Source organism: Ursus arctos, unplaced genomic scaffold (genome assembly GCF_023065955.2).
Source record: "Ursus arctos isolate Adak ecotype North America unplaced genomic scaffold, UrsArc2.0 scaffold_21, whole genome shotgun sequence".
NCBI lineage: Eukaryota > Metazoa > Chordata > Mammalia > Carnivora > Ursidae > Ursus > Ursus arctos.
This window is the reverse complement of record NW_026622886.1, coordinates 50,429,325-50,456,290: the sequence shown is the minus strand read 5'-3', so window position 1 is coordinate 50,456,290 and position 26,966 is coordinate 50,429,325. Positions and strand designations below refer to the sequence as shown.

The 26,966-nt window shown below is 47.3% G+C and overlaps 2 protein-coding genes across 3 annotated transcripts in view; one reads left to right on the top strand and one right to left on the bottom strand.

Moving 5' to 3' along the window:
• Positions 1–2,125: 2,125 nt before the first annotated feature.
• On the top strand, positions 2,126–11,749 carry GDF11 (growth differentiation factor 11). Its single transcript, XM_026499609.4, has 3 exons — positions 2,126–2,585; positions 7,462–7,859; positions 8,365–11,749. Exons 1-3 carry the CDS (start codon positions 2,144–2,146, stop codon positions 8,743–8,745), a joined length of 1,221 nt encoding a protein of 406 aa, XP_026355394.2. The 5' UTR covers positions 2,126–2,143; the 3' UTR covers positions 8,746–11,749.
• Positions 10,085–26,966, bottom strand: part of SARNP (SAP domain containing ribonucleoprotein) — a 49,692-nt gene continuing 32,810 nt past the window's right edge. The window contains exons 10-12 of one of the 2 annotated variants that reach the window (XR_006409760.3): positions 18,920–19,009; positions 15,890–16,113; positions 10,085–11,712 (exon numbers count right to left, since the gene is read on the bottom strand). Coding sequence is in view for 1 of the 2 variants with exons in the window: in XM_026500325.4 (XP_026356110.1) it covers positions 16,072–16,113; positions 18,920–19,009 (132 nt within the window). In the remaining variant the exon portion in view is untranslated. Of the gene's footprint in view, positions 11,713–15,818; positions 16,114–18,919; positions 19,010–26,966 lie in introns of those variants that run through there. The other variant, XM_026500325.4, reaches the window with a different exon arrangement.

Below are 26,966 nucleotides of genomic sequence, written 5' to 3'. Positions count from 1 at the left end.
TGTGTATACCAGGAAAAGAGCAAGACCTGATCCCCTCAAACGTTCTTTCTTTCTTTTTTAATTTTATTTATTTATTTGACACAGAGAGAGAGCACAAGCAGGGGGAGCAGCAGGCAGAGGGAGAGGCAGGCTCCCCGCTGAGCAGAGAGCAGATGGCCCCAATCCCCAGACCCCAGGACCCACTCAGGCACTCCTCCCCCCCCCCCCCCCCCCGCCCACACCGCCCTCAAACATTTTCAATCTATTGGTTGTCTATTGATCTCCCGGGCTCTGGACTCAAGAAATCAGCCTGGAGAACCTGAGGACAGGGAAGAGGAACCTAGAACCAGAAGTCAAGCACGTCAGGAGCATTTTAACTCTCTCCCGCTCTGCCCTCTGGCTGTACACAGGGTCACACCTGGAAACTAGGGCTGGTCCTACATCTAGGTTTCTCCCTTTGCAACTTGCTGTCTCCAACTCAGATATCTGAGGGCAGACCTCTCACTCATTCTCACCCCTGCAATTACAAGAGCCTTCTCAGACTTTTAAGACCCTGCAGAGGCAGTTGTGTAACTAGGAATTCAGAGGCCCAGATTCTTCTGCAAGCATAGTGGTCTCCAGCCTACTTCCTCCCACCACCCCCCCCCCCAGTGGTCTCCAGTGGTCCCTTGTTCCTGCCTTTTCCAGCCTGCTGACTCCCTTATCCCTCAATTTCAGATCACACTCTTCCCAGCTCTAAGACTTGCTCTTTTTTTTTTTTTTAAGATTTTATTTATTTATTTATTTGACAGAGAGACAGCCAGCAAGAGAGGGAACACAAGCAGGGGGAGTGGGAGAGGAAGAAGCAGGCTCCTAGCGGAAGGAGCCTGATGTAGGGCTCGATCCCAGGACCCTGGAATCATGCCCTGAGCGTGAAGGCAGACACTTAAGGACTGAGCCAGGCACCCCTAAGACTTGCTCTGGTCTCAGGGCTTCCCACCACTTCCCCACCTGCTCAGATTATCTCTGGCCTGTTTCTCTCCTAGTCTGCCTTGCTAATCCCCTTGTCCCATCATTCCATCTCACTGTTCCTGAGCTCCCAATGACCCAGCCCGATGCTGCCCTCCGAGGCTTCTTTAAACATTTTCTTTGGGCTACCTCTGGTAGCTGGGGGATTCTCTGGGCTCAAATTCACCACCTCCTACCCCCCAGGCTCTCCAGACTCCCACCAAGGCTGACCCTGTCACTGTGCTGTCTCTCCTCTCCTCAAAAGTCTCTGTCTTCTCATCTCTGCCTTCCCCTGATTGTCTGTGTCGGCCTCCTCAGGGGCTCCCTTGGCATCTCCCATTCCTCCCCCTCTTGATTTCTCTCCCTCTCTCTCTTTCCCAGGACTCTGGTCTTTGTCGCATCAGTTTCTCTGTCCCCGTTCCCATCTCTCTGCACCCTTGACTTCTTGTCGCAGGCTCTGTGGACCTCCATCCCTTCCTTCTGTCTAGCCATACCTCTCTTCTCCCTCTGGTCTCTCTGCCCCGTCTTTGTTCCTGATTCTCCCCCTCTAACTCTCCCACTAGTTTATACAGTCTCGTTCCTTCTCTCCGTCTCTCTAGCTAAGTCTGTCCTCTGTCTTCTCCCGTCTGACTCTCTCTTATCCCCCCTTTGTCTCTCTCTTCTCTCCTCTTCCTCCTGCTTCGCCTATCTGCGTCTGATCTGTTTCTTGCCCCTTTATCTCTCTGTGTCTCCTTGGGCTCTGACTCTGACTTTCTCTATCTCTCCTTCCCTCTCCCGCACCCCAGTATCTCTCTCTTCATCTCTCGCTCCCTCTCTCCCTCTCTCCCTCCCTCTCTCTCTCTCTCTTCCTCGGCTCTCTCCGGCTCCCTCTCTCGCCTCGGATGACAGCGCTGCCTCTTTTGTTGGCTCCGCAGCCAATCGCGGCCGCTGACGACACGGGGGCCGGGGCTATAAAGGGCCTGGCCCGGGCTCGGGCCCCCCCAGCCGCCCGCCCCGGCCGCCCGCCCGCCCCGCCCGCGCGCCCGCCGCCCCCGGCCCCCCCGGCCCCCCCTCGGCCGGGCAGCCCCCAATCCCGCGCCGCCCGGACCCCCTCCTCCTCCCTCCCTTCTCCCTCCGCCCCCTCCCTGCGGGACTCCGGCGTCCCCGCCCCCCAGTCCTCCCTCCCCTCCCCTCCAGCATGGTGCTCGCGGCCCCGCTGCTGCTGGGCTTCCTGCTCCTCGCCCTGGAGCTGCGGCCCCGGGGGGAGGCGGCCGAGGGCCCCGCGGCGGCGGCGGCGGCGGCGGCGGCGGCGGCGGCGGGGGCCGGGGGGGAGCGCTCGAGCCGGCCGGCCGCGTCCGTGGCGCCCGAGCCCGACGGCTGCCCCGTGTGCGTGTGGCGGCAGCACAGCCGCGAGCTGCGCCTGGAGAGCATCAAGTCGCAGATCCTGAGCAAACTGCGGCTCAAGGAGGCGCCCAACATCAGCCGCGAGGTGGTGAAGCAGCTGCTGCCCAAGGCGCCGCCGCTGCAGCAGATCCTGGACCTACACGACTTCCAGGGCGACGCGCTGCAGCCCGAGGACTTCCTGGAGGAGGACGAGTACCACGCCACCACCGAGACTGTCATTAGCATGGCCCAGGAGAGTAAGTGGGCGGCGGGGCGCGAGCACTGGGGTGCTGGCTCGGGCTCCGGGAAAGTGAGCGCCTCCCGCTCCGAAGCGGGGAGCTCCCGGCTGCCCCGGCCCAGAAGCCGTTTCTGCGAAAACTTGACGGATTGGGGGGCGGGGGCTGCTCCATAGAAGTTTTTCGAGCGGTGGAGATGGGCTGCGGAGTTGTGTGCACACTCCTTTCCCCGAGGTGGGAGGGCAAACAGAGAGGGTTGCGAGATACCGCCTCCCACCCCGGGTGTGCAAAAAAGACCCGTGTTTCGGGGAGTCTGGGGAAGCTGGAGCCCATTCTCAGCGGAGGGGAAGGGGCAGTAACTCAGTGCTGCAGGGCCATGGAAGAGAGGCTGGAGAACAGAATCAGGACGCTTCGGGACAACCCCCCCCCCCCAAGTCCCAGGCGGGCTGCGGAGCTCTCTGCTCCCAGTGGCCTTGGCACCGGCTCTCCACCCCTTCCACCTCCGGCTCCGCAACGCGCCCACCGGGCTGCAGAGAACTGAGTGCTCTTCTCCCTCTAGCAGGAGTGAGGTCCCTCCCAGAGCCCTGTGTCTCTCCTGGCAGCCCAGCAGGCACCCATTTCACCCAGAGCCCTTCTGACACCCGGTCTCCCAAAGGGCTGGGAAAGCTGTGCCTTCTGGTACTGACGGGGCTCAGAGAACTCAACTCCATTGCGCTGGGGCTAAGGGCACCCGTTTGGCTAGTCAAAGCTTATCATTCCTTTCCTTATTCACCCGCCCCTACTCAAAACTGGACTTGAGGAGAGAGAGGGAGACCTAGGGAGAAAAAGAAAGAAATAGATAAGGAGGGAGGGGGAACCCAGGCATTCAAGCCCCTGGCCAAACGGAAGATGAACATGTTAATAGACTTGAGCTGCTTTGAAATTTTATGGCCTGGAAAATCCAGGCCAACACCCCCCCACCCCACCCCCAGCTCTCCCTAGGGTCAGATGACTCCCTTTTCCCCTCCCCCACTGAGGTCCCTTCACCCCTTCCCCGCTCCAACTCCAGGGAACCAGGCCCTCTCTTATTCCCTAGTGGTTTGGCAAAGTTGCCCCCCCCCCCACAGTTCAGTTTTATGGCTCTGAACAGAAGAGGGGGGACTGGTTTATTGGCAGATGGGTCATAAAAAGCTGGGGGCTGAGGTGGACTCCGAGTGGCCCACCCCCATGGAGAGGCACAGGAACCCAGGTGTGCATCTGGGAGGCCGAGTGCCTCATAATGCCATTGGTTTCTCTGCAGTCCCTAACGCCACAATACTTGGCCAGGCTTCTGAAGAAAAGAAAACCCAAAGGACTAGGAAACTTGCTGAGGGTGGTGGTGGCAGTGAAAGCCTGGGATCTGTCTGGGTTCCTCAGTCTCCCTTGTGTTCTTAAGGTTTCTGCTTTATAGAAGCTAGGGTCAGTCTAAGATTGACTGAGGGCAGGGGTGGGGGTGGGGATTCTATGAAACAGTTGTAGAGGAATTCTGAAGAAGAGTATGCTGGAAGAGGATGAAGGGTACAGAGGAAAAAGATACTCTGGTTTGTGTGGTACAGTGTGTGTGAGGAGTTTCAGAATGGGTGATGGAGCTGTGGACTTCCCCTTGCCTCTATCCTTAGCATCCCTGAACCAACCGGCTTGAGCCCAGAGTTAGTCCTCATAATGGGGATGCAGGGAGTGAATACACTCTGTGTGCATGGATCGGACAGTGCAGGTTAGGCTGGGGGGACCGGGAAGGACACCAGTAGGTGGGGTTCTACCCGAACTTCCGCCCTCATTCGACTTCAGGACTTGGGTAACTAGGGAACTGGGTCTCCAGCCAGGTATTGTACGTCCCCTTTAAGAGCCAAGCTGAGCTCTTTTGAGAGGGAGGGGGAGCGGAGGGGAAGGGAGGGAGAGAGGGGAAAAGGAAAAAGAGACTTTTATAGTCTAATCCCCAGGGACCCGCTTTAATAAGAGACTTGTGCTCTGCTAATCGGGGGAGGTGTTTGTCAGCAGAGATGGCCTCCGCTCCCCTCCCCCTCCCTCCCCTCCCCCAGCACTCAGCCCTGGACCCCAGCCCCCACCTCTCCTAGGCTGCGGTGCCTGCCCTAGTTCCCTCCACCCTCTCAGGCTCTCCCACCCCAGCCTTCATCCTGGGAACCCAGCCCCCTTGCCCTTCTGGGAGCCAAGCCCAGCCCCTCAGTTTCTCTCTCCTCTCCTATACCAAGAGGCCCCTGCCCTCTCAGCCCAACCTCCTGCCCCTAGGCCTTCCAGCCTTGGTAAGGAGAGTGTGTAGGGGGTGGGGGGGGGGGCGGTGGAGGAGGAGGTGGTGAGCTGGGAGGGGGTTGGGCTTTTGCTGAAAATAGTGCAATGACCTCTCTCCAGACCAGCACCGCCTACTAAACCTGACCTGCTGCCTGCCACCAACCCGATCAATCCAACACAGATGTGGCTCTTTCCCCTCCCCTTGGGAGCTGGGCCTATATGTGTGTGTTGGGGACTCTCTCAAGCCTCTTGTTTCCCTCTGTGGCTCTACCTGCTTCTTCTTTGTTCCTCTCTCTGTGTCTTTCTGTCCTTTCTCTTTACCCCACCAGGCTTAGCTGCCTCCCTCCTTTCACTTTTTAGCCTCCATCCACTCCTTTCACATTCCCCCTTCTCTCCCAGTGTTCAAGCTTATTTCTTTTCCCCCTACCACGATCTTCCTCTCTCCCTTCCTTCTCTCCTCCAGTTCTCTTGACTATCGCTTCCAACCTGCCTTCATCACTAACAGTCCCTTCTCTGTTCTTCTCTCCCTCACCGCCTCCAGTCTCCCTCCCCTCTCTTCCCCTTTCCTTTTCTTTCTCCATCCATCTTGGCCCCTTGTAGCACCAACTGTCCCCACATCCCCTGGGAGAGAAGTGTATGGTGATCCCCTGGGGTAGGGATGGGGGACTCAGAAGAAACGAGACTTAGAGGGATGGGGCCCTAGTGCCCAATCCTCTTATCTCTAAACCTTGGGTCAGCTTAGGTAAGGGAGTATGTTTAGAGCTTACAAAACTAACAATAAACCAGCATTTATTGAGAAGCTACTACTATTTTCATTCTTTATTTAATGCTCAGCACTCCTATGAAAGAATTATTATCTGTATCACTGAGAAGTTTGGTGGGAAAGGTCAGATACAGGTTCATGAGGAGTCAAGCAGTGATTGAACCCACTTCGTAGTCAAAGAACAGTGTTTAGATGCCAGGAAGAACTTTTAGGCACTTGCCTATATATTTTAAGATTTGGAGTTTAGGGGATTCATTCAGCATGCACTTACTAAACACTGCTTGGTAATACGGGAGGCACTAAAGCTATAATGGTGAGCAAAACAGACACAGCATTGACAAGTGGGAAAATAAGACAACCCTATGAAATTAGGCACAGTAGCCCCATCTCACCAACAGCTTCCCTGCCCCAGCTACTCTCCTAATCTCTGAATCTCTACTCCCTGAATCCTCCCTCATTGCACCAGCATTGCAGCTCCAGGACAATGACAGGGAGGACTACCAGTGCCCTGGGACCTCAGAGAAGAACCAAGGGAAAGGAAGCTACTGGAGGAAATTTGTGTCTCATTCCTGAATATATGAAGATCATTGAGCACTTGCCTCCTCATCTCATTTGGAGGACCCTCCTTCTCCGGGAGTGGGGGAGTGCTGATGAGAGAGAACAGATGCTAAGTCCTCCGTGATTACACAGAACTCAAGACCTGGTGTGATACATAAGGGCCTGGATTTCCTGATCATACTTAACATAGCTCTGGAAGCTCATTCCTGACTCTTTTTCTCTATGTAGAGTGAGAATGGATCTTCCTGTCCAATGGAAACATGATTTAGGGCATTTCCAAGTGAATTAAGAGATTAGAAAGGGGAACCCAAAGGAGCTGAAATGGAAGCAGAGGCAGATGCTGAGGATCAGCCTTTCAACCCAAGAAGGGTCAGTTTCTGGTCCAGAACAAGATGTAATGGGCCAAAATGTCAAGTTGGGATGTTAAACCTTTGTAGAGACCTAACTGGCACTGGACTGAGGAACCAAAGGAAGCTCAGGGGAGAAAAGAAGACACTGCAGTTGATCTGATGTGTTGGATATCATTTCTGAAGCTTTGGGCAATAGGAGTAAACAACATGGAGGCAGTTTTTCCCTTCCTTAAAAATCAAGGCAGTAATAGTGATGATGAGGAGGAAACAGCTGAGGAAACGTGTTCTCAGGTTCAAGGGACTGGGCAGTCAGATGCACAGGTCAGTGCTGGAGCTGATCCAGTCTCCTGAGAGTATTGTTTCTGGCAGGAATGGTGCAAGAAGCCTAGATCTGAATTCTGGTTTACCTCATGGAATACATTTAGCCCCTGCTCCCTATCTGGACCCTGGTTATCCACTCTTGAGACCATCTGGTTGGGGGTGGGGCTGTGCCAAGGCTCCACCTGGCCATCATACAAAACAGGGCAGAAAAGGGGCAAGGTGACCTGAGAGCAGCAGGTGTGGTGAGGCTTGGCTTCTATGAAGAGCATCAAAGTTCTGAAAAATTTGGAGTCCTACATGCTGGGGGAATGGAAGGCTGCAGGCGGTGGGGGGTGGGGGTGGTGGTATCCCTAAGAACTGCTGTGCAGGTTATCTGGTAGAGGGGGGCCTATGTATTAGGACAAATGGACTAAGGAATGGATGCAGAGCAGAAAGGCCTGATAGAGACATCATCCTATAGGGAAAGAGAGGAGGCACTGTAAAGTACCAGTGACACAGCAGTCAACAAGACAGACACGAGAGAAGGGTAAAGAGCTGGAAAACTCAGGCTGAGTCGTCCAAGTTGTCAATGCCGCCCAGGGCTGCTGACGCCCTTCACAGACTCCGTTTGCTGATGTTGTGCCCCCTTCTCTCTTATCAGCGGACCCTGCAGTGCAGACGGATGGCAGCCCTCTCTGCTGCCATTTCCACTTCAGCCCCAAGGTGATGTTCACCAAGGTACTGAAGGCCCAGCTGTGGGTGTATCTACGGCCGGTGCCCCGCCCAGCCACGGTCTACCTGCAGATCTTGCGACTGAAACCCTTAACTGGGGAAGGGACTGCAGGGGGAGGGGGCGGAGGCCGGCGTCACATTCGAATCCGCTCACTCAAGATTGAGCTGCACTCACGCTCAGGCCACTGGCAGAGCATCGACTTCAAGCAAGTGCTGCACAGCTGGTTCCGACAGCCACAGAGCAACTGGGGCATCGAGATCAACGCCTTTGATCCCAGCGGCACAGACCTGGCTGTCACCTCCCTGGGGCCGGGAGCTGAGGGTCTGGTGAGCAGGGAGCTTGAGATGGTGGCAGATATGTGTAACCTGGCCCTGAGGAGGTGGGATGTTGGAAAAGGCAGACCAGGAATGAGAAGGGGCTGGGTATCAGCATTATTTCTCAGGGGCCAGGAGCTGAGTCTACAGGAGCAGTTTTTGGGCACGGGTAGGGTGGGGAGTGGCAGCTGTCACTTTTCAGATACAAGCCAGGCCACGGATTTGGGGTGGTGTTAATGGGAGATCCAAGAAAACACAAAAATGGGCTGTTGATAATGCCTGGGGCCAAGGGGGCTGATCAGGGTCAGGATGCCAGGAGAGAGTTAGAGGTGAGTTGGAGATAGCTAGCTTGCGACAAAAGTGGGTAGAAGGTAGGGCTGGGTATGGAGCAGGGGAAAAGCTGAGAAGGCAACGGTCTCTGTTGTGGTGCCCCTGTTGAGGGGCAGATGAGAAAGGAAAGGGAGTAGGCGCTCCTCAGGGCTCTATCACATCTCTGTCTCCTCTCCCTCACCCCCAGCATCCTTTCATGGAGCTTCGGGTCCTAGAGAACACAAAACGGTCCCGGCGGAACCTGGGCCTGGACTGCGATGAGCACTCGAGTGAGTCCCGCTGCTGCCGATACCCCCTCACAGTGGACTTTGAGGCTTTTGGCTGGGACTGGATCATCGCGCCTAAACGATACAAGGCCAACTACTGCTCCGGCCAGTGCGAGTACATGTTCATGCAAAAGTATCCGCACACCCACTTGGTGCAACAGGCTAACCCAAGAGGCTCTGCTGGGCCCTGCTGTACTCCCACCAAGATGTCCCCAATCAACATGCTCTACTTCAATGACAAGCAGCAGATTATCTACGGCAAGATCCCTGGCATGGTGGTGGATCGCTGTGGCTGCTCCTAAGGTGGGGGACAGAGGATGCCTCCCCCAGAGACCCTACCCCTAGACCCCAGCCCTGACCCCCCTACCCTCAGGCCCTAGAGCTCCCTCCACCTCTTCCCATGAACATCACACCTTGTTCCCTGCCCAAGCAGTGTGCAATACAACAGAGGGAGGCAGGTAGGGACTGATGGGTGAGGGGCTTGGGGAACAGGGGGAAGAGGGGGCATGGTCAGGTGGGGAGTGTTTGAGGTTTGCAGGTGAGAAGGTTTGGCAAGAAGACAGAGAGACGTAGAGACAAGAGGTAGAACAGAGGGATAGAGACAGAGGAACAAAAAGAGCAGCAGTGAGAAGGCAAAGGGAGAGAGAGGCAGAAAAGACAGAGACCAGGCAGAGATTAACGATGAGAAAGAGGCTGAAATGGAGTAATATGAGAAAGCCCCACACCCAGCCTCCTTTCTTCCACTGGTAAGGTGAGGGGCTTGGTATGGTTTGGGGAGATCCCCTGACTACCATTCTCAGTAGGAGGAAATCAAAAATCCATTCTTAGCTTCTTCCCTTTCTCCCTCCAACAGTGGCCAGGGAAGGGAAGTGAGGGCAGGGGCAAAAGTAAGGATTTGGGAATTTTATTTATTTATTTATTGTGACTTTTCATTTTTTGGTATTTGGCTTTACTGAAATAGAAGGGCCCCTGCCCACTGTGCCCCATTTCTCCCTTATTCCCCAAAGCCCTGTTCTCCCTCAATACCCACCTACTTAAGCACTTGTGTAAAGCCTCCAGGGTTGGGAATGGGAGCAGAGGGCAAGAGGGCTACCACAGGAAAATTTCCAACCCATAATCACCCAACTTAACCTTCCTGAGCCAAATGCGTTGAACTGAATTCCAGCAGTCACAGAAACAGTACGAGGTTAGGGTTTAGGAACTTGGCGGGGGGGTGGGGGGGGGAGAGCCCTCAACATCCAGGATCTATATGAGAGCCACTAAACTAACCCTCAGATCCACCCTCACCGTCCTGAGTTATTTAGCCAGAGGGTGTGGCCCACATATGCCCAAATTCCCCCCAGCCAAGAGAGAGACCAAAGAGCCTGTGGAATACCCCTACTCCCAGCCTCTATCTTCAGGTCAATAAAGAGAGTATAGAGATCCCAGAGTCCCAGGTCTGGGAAGGGTTAGGAGGGGTCAAGAAAGGAGTAGTAAGGAGATTGAAGGTTACAGGGCATTTGAATCCAAATCACTGCTCTGGGCTATAGCGGGAATAGAGCCAGCAGACCAAGATGGAAGGGATTCCGGAGGGGGGACATTTTAGTTCCCCCAACCCCAAAGCTCAGGGTGGAAGGGGGGAAAACAAGGGAGCAGAGTGTCTATAATTATTTTTATCTTTTATTTTTGGAATCTAGCAGTACCTGGCAGCAGGGAGGGGACAATAAAGTGGGGAAGGGAAAAGCATCTGACAAGGCCAGTTAGAGCAGAGGATTGGAAGGATGGAGACTCCCTGGTTTGGAAGACTAGGAAGCAGGCAGGGACTGGTTGCCACTCCTTCACTAGCTGGGCCTATTCCTCCCACAATTCCTGACCCACCATCCTCTGGACTCACTGTGCCTCAGTTTCTTCCCCTCGATGGAATGAGAAATAGCAGCACCCGCCACAGCCAAGAGATGAATTCTGAGCACTTACCACGGGCACTTTATGGACATAAAATACCTCTCGCTGTGGGACAGATAACCAGGGCACCGGAGTAGTGGTGAAGAGATGTGAGGCTTAGAGGAGTCACAGGCTTCAGAGTACAAGTCCCCCTCTGCCTCCCAGATGGACAGTGCCTGAAGCCAAGGAGTTGAGAGATCTCCTGATCCACACCCTATCCATACCTCACCACCAGACCTCTTGGCTCCAGGCAAGAGCCTAGAGGATGTCAAGAGAGGAGGTCCAGAACCTTCAGCAAAACTGTCACTCTAAGTAGAGCCAGCAGTTATGGGTCTGATGCAAACAGTACCGAACTAAAGCCTGACCTGGAGAGCTGACCTGGAAGGCTTGTTCTTCCCAAGAGTGTGACTCTCCTGTCTGGCCCAGATGGTGGAAGGGGCAAAGGTATGTGACCACCCCTGGGAAGGTGATGTTGGCGAGCTTTAGTATCATATTCCCATTTCCACAGTGAAAAAGTGAGATGGGGTATTTTGGTACAGGAATGGGCAGGGGCTGTTAAGCATCTCAATTCGCCTCCCATATAACAGCCATGCTAACCCCCAGCCTCTCCTCTCTGGCCGTGTTCTTCCATCCTTCCTTCTACCCCAACCTTGGAGAACAAGATACATCTGACCAACATCATTCCCATATCCTTGGTTGAAGGAGAGGAACAGAGAAGAACAGAAGATGCCTCCTCCAAGATCAAATGCTCATGTCTCTTGATCTTGGCACAGGGTGGGGGATGGATAATAGACATCAGGTGACTTCCCTCTATAAATTCTAGAGAGCTGGAGCATTAGACTTGGGGGACACTTACAACATGCCCCTTTAATACCACCAAATAAAGACCTTTGTGGGGGGGGGAGGGTCTTTTTCTTCTGAACATAAATTATGAATTGAAGCCTCATTCCCTTGGTCCTCCTCACCCTCAAAGAGGCATGGGGTAAAGAGGCTTGGCGGCACAGTCCAGCAACCTAGTGGGAACTAGCAACCCCTCTCCCACTTTATGATGTGTGTGGAACTGGCCAGTGCCCCTCTGATCGTAAGTAGTGTAATTATTATTTACTTTGTGTATTTGTTACACCATGTGTGTGATTGCCTTTGTTTGTTAAGGGTGACTGAGGAGTATGGGGGTGACAGGGGCACTGGAATGCCGGGAAAGGACTTCTTCACTGAGATCAAGGCTTCCTGGAGGGAACCATTGCAAAAAGGCCATCAGGCAGTTTTCAAGTTATGTGACAGAGGGCAAAGATGGCCATAGGGTGCTCTGAGTTTTGGGATGGTCACATGACACAATCCAGCACTTGAACCTGAAAAAAAAAAAAATAAAAGCAGTCAAAGAGTTTAGAATTCAGTGATGAACTCTTCTCCCTAATCAAGCGCCACATTTATACGTTGGAGATCAGGAACAAAAGAGGATCTGAGAAAGGATGAAACCTTGTGCTCAAGGAATAAGAACACGGGGGTCTTTGGAGCAAGAAAAACACACTAGGGGTATTTGGGATGAGGGTGGGGACATACAGTCCAAGGGAGGATGGGCAGAGAATGGGAAAGGGAGGGGACCTAGAACAACTCTTCTTGATCCAAAACAGTCCCAAAGATTACCAAAACCCTCTCCCAGGCTCCACTTAACAGAACATCTAAAAGTTCTGTTTAAGATGATCCCGCTAATGTCAGTCCCATTCTCCCACAATTCCCTGATCCTCAGTTTCCTTAACTAAGTTTCACCAAAATCCACAAACCAAACCAACATAGCCATTCAAATTGTAAATGTACCAAGATGGTTAGGCATATCAAATAGTCTTTGATTTCACCAAAAAAAGGGTCTCCTGTGTACCTAAGACAAAAGAATCTTGCCTAACTCATATTTGAAAAAAGACAAGAAAAGCTCCTGTCACACTGACCTGATCCATAATGGGGGCCAGGGCCACCGCGAGGTCAGTGTGCCACCATACTCTCCCTGTCCTGTCAGTTCTGTCAGTAGACTGACCCCATCTCAGGCCAACTACAAGAGTGAGGTTGAGGGAAGACAAAAGTGCTACATACAGTATCTTCCCAAGGAATTGTTTTATCCACACCTACTCCTAGCTTTTGGCTTGAGCTAAAAATAGGTTTTCTCCCTCACTGCTCATTGTTTCCTATGTTGAAAGGACACGCAGAAGAGATTGCCAGATGACTTTTACCCCTAAACAACCTCCAACCCAATGGGTAAGTAGCTCACTAACCTACACTGTTCCTTGGCCTGCTTTTTGGATGTCAGGGCCCCAAGCTAAGAATCAGCAGGCAGTAGCATTTACAGCTTCTCATCTGTGGTGAGGCAGAAGCAGGGAAGTCGACACGCCAGGTCACAAGGTCAGCTTTCCTGCCTGTGAGGTGGGGGTAAAGGAGCAACTGGGATTCCCACCTCTTCCCACTCAGAACCTGAAAATGTACCTATACATGCAGTGCCCCCCCTCCCCCACGTTCAAATGAGTCCACTCAGCTCCCTCCCTCCCCTCTAGCTGGAACCTACTCAGTGAAAAGAAATATTTCCACTGTAAGGCACCTGGTAAAATTAAGAGCTTACTGAATGATACTATGCAAACTATGGTAAGCAAATTGTGCTGAGTATATAATCTATTAGCAATTCTCATAGCAACATTCGCAATAGGGTTGCTTGCTATTGGTACAGTCTGGAAAGAGTCATGGAATGATTTGCCCAGTCACAGAGCCAATAGAGCTAGTATGGTAGAACGAATTACACCTAAATACTACACACTATTCCACTCTAATGTGTTCTATTAATAGTAATCTGAGACGTTGAAAAACTAAAGGCAGAAAAAGCAAAAGACGAGAAAAGAAAGAGAAAGCTGGAATCACCCTGGGCACAAAGGGTCTGCAAAGGTGTGAAACCTGCCATTATTTTTCAATCCCTTTGAAAGGAAAAACAAGAATGTGGCCATGTAGCAAGAAAGGGAGGTTAGATTTTAGTGGATTTCAATAATCAGAGGCAACAGTCTATCAGAGGCCCACATGGAAGAGAACAGAGAAAAAGTTATTCTCCCTTATTTATGTAAGTTCCTTCCTTCCCCCTCATCTGTTTCTCATGTCAGACATGGCAATAGGACTCAACCCCAGGAAGTCCTGCTCTATTCACATCTCCCTTCCTAAAGCTCTCACCCTTACAGAAGCTTCTAGTGCTGTATATTCTGAAGTCCCCAGGAGTCAGGGTGGGGGGAAGGGCAGTTTAGAGTGATGGTGGAGAAAAAGAGAAGGATCCCATGGTTCTTAGAGAACCATAAAAAGGTGCAGATTTACAGCTGAGGAAGCTAGTTCCCTCCACATCTTTTATAGACTCCCTCATTAAGAGCTCTCAGGTATGCAGAGAATGTCACAGCTTCAGGAGAGGGAAAAGACTGGAGTCAGCAAACTGCATATGAATCCTAGATCAACTACACCAGGTATACTAGGAGATAGGAAGGAAGGGTACTTGGATTCCAGATAAAGAACTGCAAGCCTGGATGCTTTTAAAGGGACTTACTATTTTAAGGTTGAATTAGTAAAAAAGACATAGGCATCCTGAACTTTCACGCTCAAAAAGTATGCAGGGAACAACTACCATTAGACAGGAAGAGGAAGATCTGGTCATCAGGCTTGGGTGTGAGAGACTTCTGATTGACAGAAGAACAGCTGATGGAATGGGATGAAAAAAGTTATTTAAAAATCCACACAAATTGAGTAAAAACACAGTATCAAAGATTTGGGGAAGTGAGTTGAGGGGGAAAAGAACGATTAACTTTCAGAAAGAGAATCCTGCGGGAAGGCGGAATACCTTTCTGGAAGGTTTTAGAAAATAGAGACAAAGTGAAGAAAACTTCTGAAGGACCCAGTGCTCTATTTCTTTACCTATTTATGTTCCCATCCTTGGGTAGAAAACCCTTACTGAATCTATAAGATTTCTTTCAACCTACAAAACTAATTTTCTGTGGTTCTGTTTTCAGATAGAAACAGAGTAGAGAAAGAAAAGTTCGTCTCAGGATCAGGGCCTGGAGAAAAGAAAAGGCAGGCAAACAGAAGAGGCTAGAGGGAAGGGAGGGAAGGAAATGTTTAACCAATGTCCCTTTTGTTCACCTCTCCAAAGTTATTTTGGGGCAAAATTCACAATAAATGGGCAATCTTTGCATCTGCTCTACAAGGCCCAGTTTTCCTAAAGTGTCTAAACTTAGGTCCCTGCCCTACTCAGCAACCAAAGACAATTTGTGGAAAGAGATTCTTGTTGGGAAGGGGATCAAACCATTACTTTTCTATTAATCACAAAACCAGACAGGTTATAGTAGAAATGGAAATAAGGAATTATACCACAGCAACACAGGATCTGATCAAGGTATCCAAGTCTTCAGGTAAGGTACCAGGCTCTTAAGCTTTATTCTCAAAACAAACAAATAAAAACCAACCTTACAGAGATGTCCAGAAATAAAGATAAAGAGGAGAAACCCTACACCAACATATCCAAAAACAAAAGTAGCATGTTTCAGATCTCGGTGAAACATCAAATGCAAACCAGCAGCCTGCTTGGAGAGAGTCAAACCTTTCTAAGTAGGAGGCTCAGCAAGGAAAACGGATGTTAGTAATATTTAAGAAACGCTGCCACTAAAACTATGTACTTCTGTAATGGAAAAAGACAAACTAGCACAGGACTTGATTAGAAAGTAGAAACCTTCAGGAGCATGTGGTTGGTTCAGTAGGAAAAGCATGCAGCTTTTGATCTGTTGATCTTGGGGCTGTGAGTTTGAGCCCCATGCTGGGTGTAGAGATTACTTACACACACACACACACAGCCTTAAAAAAAAAAAAAAAAAAAGGCAGAGGTTTCCAGTCTACTGCTCATGTTCCCAATGATCTAGACATCAATGCTTAACACCTCTAATATCCTATCATGCTTTGAATCCCTACACTTCTAGCTCTGAGGCATACCCAGCCCATCTCCTTTCCTGAACTGCATAACCAACAGGGTCCTACATATCGGCCTTGGCTGAAACCAGACAGTATCTCACCAGGTCACTCTTGAAAACAGAGCCCTTCTGGACTCCATTCCATAATAGACTACCAATCATCAGCCCTTACATATATATCCTTTACACCTAAAATTCAGTGTTCCCCCTATTTTGCCCCAATGGGTCATGCCAACCTCCCAAAGCAAAGATTCAGGGTGAAACTTGGTCTCTTCATGGAAAAAAAAGAATAAAAGGATGCCCCTGAATATGAGAGAAGGGAATAAACAGGATTAAAGGAATAGACTCAAATCCTTTTCCTTGTTCTCCTTTCTAAAGGATAAAGGCATTATGGCTAATTCCCTGTAATATTTGTCCCTGAAGCTCCCCTTATCTGGTCTAATCTGGCTCTAAGAACTCAAAGGAGCACCTAATAAAACACAATGTTTTCTTTTCTATTTGTATTTTATTAACAAGCAAAATAATAATTAAAAAACAACAACACAAGAACAACAACCTTAAAGTTGGAACAGCAATGAGTCAAATTGCTGCTGAAGTTCCTGGATGTACCCGGGGTACATGCTCTCTCATTGCGAGGCAGGACCTAGGCACATGACTGTGCATTTAGGCATATATATGACCAAGAAAAGTCAGAGAGATGGAAACCACTGGATAACAGACAGCATTAAGAGCTTTTCATCAGGCAATCCCAAAGCGCTCTGCCCTTTTCCTCTTCTTTGCCTGTAAGAAGCAAGAAGAAAAAAATTAGATTACAAGACAACAGTGGCCTGGGTTCCTGGCTGCTTTAACCCAAGCTCACATGAATTATCACAAGGTCCAAGAAGGAGGGAAGACCCAGGCGTAAGCTTGGCAGCCAGAGATTTCATTCCTGAATCTCTTCAGTTATCCAGTTAAAGCCGAAGAGGTTTGGTGGAAAAGGAGGGGAGAAGACTGTGGAGAGTAGGGGGTGGGGGAAAAGGAGGAAGTGAATAGTAGTAGATTCCTAAAGGAGAGAGGTCCACTCAGCCTTATAGCAAGTTAGTCTGGAAACAATGGACTCTTAACAGACTTGGGAATCTTCCAGTCAGTGGGGAGATGGGAGATCTCAGAGGACAAAGGGTTGACCAATGCTATTTTTTCATGGAGAGGGTGAAGGGGATGCCCTTCTTGGCAGTAAGGCCCAAGCAGGAGTTATTCCTTGGGCCTCCAAATCTACAGAGAGGCATATAAATCTTCAATGCCAACAGAATAAATGGGAAGGAGGGGAGTCCCCAATATGGATCTCTTTAAGGGAGTCAGCACTGGAGAGAGGCACAAAATGAGAAATGGGGGAGGAGAGAAAGACCTTTTTGATCTGGGAGTGACTGAAAACAGTGCTGAGTCCTTCATCCTCATTCTAACCACTGCCCCCAGCAAAGAGGGGACTTCTTTTCTTTAAGAGAGGGAGGTGGGGGGAGGGGCAGAGGGAGAAAAAGAATCTTAAGCAGGCTCCACACCCAGCGCAGAGCCCAAAGCAGGGCTCGATCTCACAACCCCGAGATCATGACCTGAGCCAAAATCAAAAGTTGGCTGCTTAACTGATTGAGCCACCCAGGTGCCCTGGGACTTTTTCTTTTTTCTGGATTCCATTCACACAGGAGGTTTAATTTAGATTAAAAAGAAAAGATGAGTGTAAGCCCAGCCCACTCTAACTGAATTACTGACACAATTCTCTGGAATCAAATAAATTCGTCATCTGGTTCATGTAAACTCCATCAACTTCTGCAGTTACTACCCACTTACATGCACTGACTCTCCCAACAAAAGCTACTATTCCTTGCTAACCAACAAAATCATCTGCCTTATCTTGGAGAAGCCAAATGTACTACCTTAGTAAACATGGCTGGTTCAACAGTTTCCTTGGCAAAGAGGCAATAATTATACTAGAATTAGAACAAGCCTTTGAGTTTACTTCTAACTCATCCTGGCAAGTCAGTCAGTAAGCTGATACTTACAACAGGTAATGCTTTATTCTGAATTAGCAGCACAGAGTATACAAAGTCTTTCAAGTTTCTCCCTACTGGAGATGTAAACTGATGAAATTATAAAATTTTCAGGGTTTACTTACAAGACTCACTCTCATATTTATTCATAAAAAGACTATAAGATTTTGAGTGTGTGAGGTAATAGATTTTCAAAGGTCATCTCCAGGGCTGCCTGGCTGGCTCAGTTGGTACAGCATGCAACTCTTGAAATCAGGGTCGTGAGTTCAAGCCCCACGCTGGGCATGGAGCCTACCTTAAAACAAAACAAACAAAAGCCATCTCCAGAGGTAGATGGAAAGAAGTAAATTTGGATTAAAGGAAGAAAGAACACCGCAAATTCTTCACCACTCAAGAAATTCTTAGAATTCAAAACATATTCAACTATTTCAACTCTTCTTTATGTATACCTTAGGTGACACTTTGGGTCTCCATTAGAGATACACCCTCTTTTTTTTTTTTTTTTTTAAGTAATCTGTATGACCAACATGGGGCTGAAACTCTCAACCCCAAGACTGAGAGTCACATGCTCTACCAAATGAGCCAGTGCCCCCATTATAGATACTCTTAAATCAGCAAATCAATATTGTCTGTCAAAGCCCCGAGTAGTCTTGCCATGCTCAGGCTCTCAATTAATTTGAGTTACTCCAGACGAAGCTGGGATATGGACAATCACAAGTCTTTATAAAACAAACAATAAAAGCCACTCTTTCATTTAAGAGACTAGTTAAAAATAAAGCGATAAGAACAAGAAGTCTAGGGGCGCCTGGGTGGCCCAGCGGTTAAGCGTCTGCCTTCGGCTCAGGGTGTGATCCCGGCTTTCTGGGATCGAGCCCCACATCAGGCTCCTCCGCTGGGAGCCTGCTTCTTCCTCTCCCACTCCCCCTGCTTGTGTTCCCTCTCTCGCTGGCTGTCTCTATCTCTGTCGAATAAATAAATAAAATCTTAAAAAAAAAAAAAAAAAAGAACAAGAAGTCTCATTTGAGTCCACTGAGGTATTCCAGAGGGGAGTTAGGCACAACTATACTTGTGTCTGAGTTGGATAAGTCTTCATTAAACTATCAAAGAAATATGGCTAGCGGATAATCAGAGACACTGCTACTTACTAAATATGACAGGCTTTGTGTCAAGCATTTTACACAGTATCATCCCTTCTTACTTAGCATAATTTCATGTTTAAAATACCACTTCAAGGTAGGTATTTATTATCGCTACGTCCCAGATGATGAAACTGAGGCTCAGAGAACTGCCATAACTTGTAAGTAATACTAAGTGGCAGAGTCACTTTTCAAATCCAAGCTTTTCTGATTCCAAATCTTGTGCTCCTTTCTAGACTAAATGGCTCTAACACCAAATTAAGTATACTAATGGAATTCAGTGTGGCTACTTTATCCAGAAAACAGATACTAAGCAAAGAACAAAAAGATCTTATTTGGGCACTTAAGAAGTAGGCCAGGGAAATAATAACATGTCTTCACCCTCACTTCCTTTCAAGGGCTCTATTAAGCACTCTAGGTATATTTTACCTCTGTATCCTCTGTGGTTCCTGTTCCGGCCGAACTTGTAACAATCCCAAATCGCTCCTTCCTCTTTTTCAGCTTCTCATCATCTTCAGACTATTCAGAGAAAAAGAAAGCAATTCAAACAAGCTAGCCTCCACTCATGAGATAAAGAGAATGAAATTATAACTTAATGGTCACAATATGCCAGCCAATCTTGTGCCCAAAACTAAGGATCACATGAACAAAAAAACAGACAGGAAACTGAATAAGGAAGCATACAGAATGTTGTCCCTAAGAATGACTAAATACTTAATTTTAAGAAGGGCCTCAACATTCATAAGACCCATGGAGTCAAGAAAACAGAAGAAATACCCATACAACAAATTTCTGCAGAAATTCTTATAGTTCAGAGATATGGACTGAGGATTCAGTGAGTAACATCCGAGGACAAAAGGTTGGTAGAAGACACCCAAACTACTTGTTGAACACTGCTTACAAGTTCCATTTACTTGCCAAGGGATGGAAGGGAAAGAGGCCAGAGTGGTATTTCTGAAGAATGTACAAAGAAAGCCAAGCATTATGAATGCCCAGCAAAGTCACAGAAGGCTCTGAATAGCTTGAAATGATTTTTGGGGCCGGCGGGGGGCAGAGGGAGAGGGAGAGAGAATTCTGAAGCGGACTCCCTGCTGAGTACAGAGCCCAATGCAGGGCTCAATCCCAGGACCCTGAAATCATGACCTGAGTCAAAATCAAGAGTCGGTGGGGCGGGCGGCGGGGGGGAGGAGGGCTGAGGGGGGAAGAGGGCTGAGGGGGCTGGGTGGCTCGGTCGGTTAAGTGTCTGCCTTCAGCTCAGGTCATGATCTGGGAGTCCCAGGATCAAGCCCTGCATCAAGCTCCCTGCTCAGCGGGGAGTCTGCTTCTCCCTCCCGCTCTGTTCCTTCTCTCTCTCGTTCACTCTCTCAAATAAATAAAATCTTAAAAAAAAAGAAAGCACGAGTCAGACACTTAACCAACTGTGCCACCCAGGCGCCCCCCCAAAAGTATTCTTGTTTTTAATAATCAGAAATTAAAATAATGATGATAATATTACAGAGTCACTAACATCTGAGTGCTTACTTTATGCCAGGTATTGTACGAAGTTCTTTACATGCAATATCTCATGTACTTTTTTTTTTAAGTTTAGTCATTTAATTTTTTATTAATCTCTACCACCCAAAGTCGGGCTTGAACTCATGACCCCAAGATCAAGAGTCACATGGTTTTCTGACTGAGCTGGTCAGACAACCCTCATTTACTTCTTAATAATCTCAAACATAGGAGGCACTATGACATACATAGTAGGTACTACAACTAAATTAATTTCATAGATAAGAAAACAGAGACTTGGTGGGGCGCCTGGGTGGCACAGCGGTTAAGCGTCTGCCTTCGGCTCAGGGCGTGATCCCGGCGTTATGGGATTGAGCCCCACATCAGGCTCTTCTGCTGTGAGCCTGCTTCTTCCTCTCCCACTCCCCCTGCTTGTGTTCCCTCTCTCGCTGGCTGTCTCTATCTCTGTCAAATAAATAAAAAATCTTAAAAAAAAAAAAAAAGAAAGCAGAGACTTGGAGAAACTAAGTAAACTGCCCAAGTCTCACAAGTAGTAAGTGGCAGAGAGCCAGGAATGGAACCCAGGACATTTTACTCAAGATCCACTTTCCTAGCTTTGCCATCTCCTCAGGCATCTCACATAACACTTTCTTTGGAAGAACAGTAGCAGAATGGAAGAAGCAATTCATTCCCAAAGGAAGAAGGATCGTTAGAACCCTTAGCTAAAGGTAGCTATAAACTATTTCAACCACTTCCATATCACTCAAATAACCTGGGTCAATGTTTGGATCCCATCCCCTTCTACCATAACATATGCCTCCACTTTATAACTATCTGGGATCTAGGGAAAGGACTCCAGTTTGTAATCTTACACGAAAGATTTTCTCAACTGAATTTGTTTCTAATTTTGCCTAACTGGCTACTCCATCTGTTGAACTATAATAAAAGAATTAGGAAGGTTTCCAATGAACACAGCCCTCGTATATTTTTCCTTACTGAAGTTACTAGTAAAAGTGTTCTTTAATTTGTCTACCACCACTAAGATAAAGGGAATAAGAGATAAAAATGGAGCACTCAAAATGAGAATGTCTCTAGGACATTCTAGATGAAATACCTCCATTTCACTAAGTTTCCAGGCCAAGCATAGTGTTAGGGGTAATAAAAGGAGCATTCCATATACTTCTTGAAGAAAGGCAGAACTAGACTATATATTGCTTACCTACTACTACGTACTTATTTTCATTCAATTCAGAGATAAGGTTATTTCAGCAAGTTCAAATCACAGAGACAGAGATGGTACTTTCAAAACCCAGCTGTTTTTTCAGCACAAATTCTGAGGCCACTCCCTTCACAAATCTCATCACAAAGCCTAGGTCTATGTAGAATGTGTGGGACAGCCTTTCTCTGGTTCTCTATTTTGCTACATCCTGAAACAGGGATTTTAACTTCCACATTAAATTTTCTGTGCTTCGTTTTGAGCTCAAAGGTGCTCAAAAGATAGACGGAAGAAAAGAGAGGGTGTACACTTCTCTAGCCACTAAGGCTAAGATCAGAGAGTTCTCCATGAGCTTCCCTTTTTAATCAGATCTTTGGTGTCTCTCCTGGACATCCAGACAGAGCATCTGCTGCAAATCTACCAGGGTCTCTAGGGAAAAAAAAAAACAAAAAACAATACAGATCCTCCCACCCCCCTACAAACAGCCTGCCCACCCCTCACCCGCAGAGACCAGTGAGGGTTTTATTTATTTTGTGCATGCCTGCCCTTCACTCCCCATCCAGAGCCCCTCAGCTTCCCTCCTAAAGCCTCTTTTCCCCTTGCCCTGCAGGGAAAGTGCACAACAGGCCCAGTAAATCAACACAGTTCTAATGATCTCTCTCACTTGACCCTTCTAGCGTGACGGTGTCGCATGGAAACAAACGTACAATAAACTTCACTCCATCTTTAGCTCCTTGCTGACAGGTTTTGATTCATGGGATGGTGAGACCCATCTGAGGGAAATTACCTCGATCAAAACGCATCTCTCTCTGCATTCAGCAGGCCAATGCTCCCTCGGGCCATGCTCAAGTGCACAAATGGGGTTGTGCATCTGCAGGCAGCACTGACCCCTCTAGCTCAGTGTCACATGCATTTGCAAGCCTTTCCCTTCTTCATTCCTCCTCCACTTCCCTCCTGCAACCCCTTAACCACTAACAAATCTTTTTTCTTCCCATGTATGCTCCTGTGTGGGAAGAACAGTGCTGGAATCTGAAGTGCCCTTATTTCCTATCAAGTGGAAACTCCTCAAAACATACAACCTGCATTCAAAACCAGAGGAGGAACCTGTCCTCATGGACTAAACACAGGCCTTGGATGTTCAGACTGATCCATATACTTCACCTGCCCATCCTCTCACTCAAGATTTAAATAGTAAGCCAACTAACTGACAACAGTAATTTCAGCATACATAATCCTCCTACCTCCCAATAGCTGCCTTGTTTTTCTTTTTAAAAGCTCATTGATAAAAATGAGAAAGAGAGTTGTGCAAAAGAGGAGAGAGCCCATATACAAAGCACAGGATGGAAAGCAGAATATATATTTCACAAAGCCAAATACCCCCATGAATCACCATCACTTTTTTCCATCATGGAATAAGATAATTCTAAAGTGAGCTCTTCAAACAACATCTTCAACTTTTCAGATTCACTTTTCTCCTTGTTTCCCTTTTATATTTGGAAAATTCTCAAGCAACATAAAGAAAACAATGCCTGCTAGAGGAAAAGACTGAGACATTCAAGGCTGCCCCAAGATACAAATTACATGTGAGAAAACACTCAGAATATAAGGACTCTCATAAAGGTACTCAATAAATGGTAGCTATTTTTTCTACTGCAACGTTCCTCTTGGTCTTTGAAACAAAGTGTGAAACCACCCACAAAATTTTGAAGCTAACAATGCCATTCATTCATCTTTTACATTAGAAGCAAAGTCATCAAGGGGCGCCTGGGTGGCTCAGTCAGTTAGGCGTCTGACTTCGGCTCAGGTCATGACTTCAGGGTCCTGAGATCAACCCTGCATGGGGTGCCCTGCTCAGCAGGGAGTCTGCCTGTCCCTTTCCCTCTACCTCTGTCTCTCCCCCTGCTTGTGCTGTCTCTCTCAAATAAATAAAATCTTTAAAAAAATGAATGGATAAGATGTGGTATACATATATATATGTATTACTCAACCATCAAAAAGAATGAAATCTTGCCATTTGCAACAATATGGATAGAACTAGAGGATATGATGCTAAGCAAAGTAAGTCAGAGAAAGACAAATACCATACGATTTCATTCATGTGGAATTTAAGAAACAAAACAGATTAACATTGGGGGAGGGAAAGAAAAAATAAGATGAAAATTGAGAGGGAGGCAAATCAGAAGAGATGCTGAATTCCAGCAAACAAACTGAGGGTTGCTGGAGGGGAGATGGGTAGGGGAAAAGGATAATTGGGTGATGAGCATTAAGGAGGGCACTTGAGTCAATGAGCACTGGGTGTTATATGCAACTGATGAATCACTAAATTGTACCTCTGAAACTAAGAAAGAAAAAAAAAAGCAAAGTCATCAAAAGTAGGTGAATCTTAGGGTGCCTGGCTGGCTCAGTCAGAAGAGCATGCAACTCTTGATCTCAGGGTTGTGAAATTTGAGCGCCACACTGTGTGTAGCGATTACTTAAATGAAAAAATAAATAAAAAGTATGTAAGAATCAGACCCATTACCAAGATAACAAGGAAATTCCCATTAGCTGCAAGGCAAAGTATTTGCACTGATGAGTACAGTTTAGGGTTAAAGTATGGCAGAATAAGTAACTACCAAAACCACAATCTTCTCCACCAGTGGTGCTATTAACCATCTTCTCCTTCTGAAACCCTAAAAAAAATCTATGCTGCCAAGCTTTACTGATTTCATCAAACCTAATAATTAATGACGACAAAACAAACAAACAAACAAACAAAACTAGGTAATATCCAAGGGAACAGAGCAAGGATTCAAACTCTAACTCTGTAGATCTAATCTTAGGTACTCTATAGGCCCCTGAGGAATTGCTTTCAATGAATTATAGACCTCAGTTTCCATCAACATTTTAAGTAACACCATCCATCCAATCAAAATTAATCCATTCAGCGACTAGTCATTCAAAAATCCACTGAGTGTCTACCTTAGGTTAGGCACCGTTCTGGCATTGGGAACAGAGATGAGTAAGACAAAGATCCTTAACCTCCTGGTATTTATGAATTTAAGACTGAATTACAGTAAAGATGTATGCCATTGTTCATTACATTACTGCATTATGAGGATGCATGGGGAAATCTTTCTGGTCCCCAGATGTAGAGTAATTATGCTTTTGCTGAGCAACTTGTAAGTTTTTATCTTCTCAACCCTGTGAATCACTATAAACACTTTTAACTGTTTTCCTCTTTCTACTGACAGCTATAAAACTTGGCAAGCGATTTTGAAAATATTTCTATTAGCCAGTATCAAGGTGAGAGAGAAGTACTGAGGTGAGATCCAAAGACAAGGATCCAACACCCAGATCCCAAGACAGAAACTTAGAAAACTAAGTACAGTTAGTTACAGGGTTGCTGCTGGTCCCTTAAGAACTTACTCCTCCCTAAATATAATGGGATTAATTAAAAAATACTTCAGTGCCCCAAGAAGGAAAAAGAGAGGGGAAGGAAGTACCAAGTTATTACTAGAAACTTTAAGGACTCTTGTCAGTGGTTTCCATGGCATATATACTGTAGCCAGGAATTAAGTACCAAATGGAAGATCAGCTGCAACAACTGGCAGCCTGAACATCACAGATGCTTTCTAAAGTGTCCTTTTCATTCTATGGCAAAGAGTTCCAAGGATAAAATCTCTATCCAAGATGGAGTAGATTGTAGCTTTATCTTCCAAACCCAACCTGCTTCTTCAAGATACAAATTCAAGAGAACATTTTTCAAAACCTACTAGTCTTATCCTGAATACAATAAAGAACACCACTCCAAGTTTAGTGTGCCAGAGTTATTTGCTCTGGCAAAAGCAGCCCACTTTGATTTAATTAGCACTCCATGGGCTATGTACTGAAAGCATATACACCTTCTTCAATCTTATTACCAGTGCCACTCTGGATCATTAAAAAGAAACTAGGAGAGGGGTGTTTGGCTGGCTCATTCGGTAGAGTATACAACTCTTGATATCGGGGTTGTTAGTTTGAGACCCACTCTGGGTGTAGAGATTATTTAAAAAAAATAAAATCTTAGGGGCACTTGGGTGGCTCAGTTGGTTAAGTGTCTGACTCCTGACTTTGGCTCAGGTCATGATCTCAGGGTTCTGGGATCCAGCCCTGAGTTAGGCTCTTGGCTTGGGATTCTCTCCCTCCTCCCTTTGCCCCTCCTCCGTCTCAATAAATAAATAAAATGTTAAAATCAAATAAACAAACAAAATCTTAGGGCACCTGGGTGGCACAACTGGTTAAGCATCTAACTCTTGGTTTTGGCTCAGGTCAAAATCTCAGGGTCGTGAGATCAAGCCCCACGTTGGCTCTGTGCTCATGGTGGAGTCTGCTTGAGATTCTCTCTCCCTCTCCCTCTCCCCTCCCGTTCATGCTCTCTCTAAAATACTACATAATTCTTTAAAAAAGAAAATAAAATCTTAAAAAAAAAAAGAAGAAACTAGGAGAAACAAAACAGTGACCCAAATGTAACTTACACTTATTTAAGGAATTATAATCCCCAAAACCCAAAGCAAGAGTATCTACTGAATTTAAATATGAGATATCCTCACTACTGTCAGAGGAGACCAAGAGAATTAACCAAGCCAGTCATTTTTCCTGGTCAGTGCAACAGCTCACTCACTCATCATCCCTCCTTACACATGTGTGAGAAGCAGAAATTACAATCTAAAGAATTCAGTCAGAGATACCCTTATAAGCAGAAAAGAGCACTTCAGGGAAGCTCAGGTACTACTACGAGTTGGAGCTGGCTGTTCTCCTATAACTGTTTTTTTGTTTGTTTTTTTTTTAAAGATTTTATTTATTTATTTATTTATTTATTTATTTATTTATTTGAGAGAGTGAGAGAGCACAGGTGGCGGGGTGGAGCACAGGGAAGAGGAAGAAGCAGAGGGAGAGGAAGAAGCAGCTAGATGTGGGACTCGATGGATCCCGGGAGTCCCAGAATCATGACCTGAGCCGAAGGCAGACGCTTAACCAACTGAGCCACCCAGGCACCCCTATAACTGTTTTTTTGTTTGTTCGCTTTGTTTTAAGTAGGTTCCAAGACCAACGTGGAGCCCAACAAAAGGCTTGAACTCATGACCCTGAGATCAAGACCTGGGCTGAGATCAAGAGTCTATGCTTAACCAACTGAGCCACCCAGGTGCCACCTCCAAACCCAACGTGGAGCCCAATGAAAGACTTGAACTCATGACCCTGAGATCAAGACCTGGGCTGAGATCAAGAGTCTACTTTGAGGGGAGGTAAATGCTCTCTTAACCAAATATACTGAGACATCCAGGTGCCCCCTCCTATGGCTGTTTTAATGACAGCTATTCTTCACATTCAACACTCTTCAATGTAAGAGCCTGCTATATGTTTCCATCAGGACCTAAACTCTGCCACTTTATTTACCCCACTTTAATAGTTACTTTCTCAGAAGTCTTTTCCCTTGAATGATGGGAGAAAGACTGATAGAGAGCTAAGACGGTTATGTTTTTCAAAAGTAATAACTGTTCCTTTTATTTTTATTAAGATTTTATTTATTTGACAGTGAGAGAGAAAGAGAGAGGGAACACAAGCAGGGGGAGTGGGAGAGGGAGAAGCAGACTCCCCACTGAGCAGGAAGCCCGATTTGGGGCTTGATCCCAGGACCCTGGGATCATGACCTGAGCCAAAGGCAGACGCCTAATGACTAAGCCACCCAGGGGCCCCTAACTATCCCCTTATATAAATGAATAACCATATAAAGACGTTAATACTACTCAG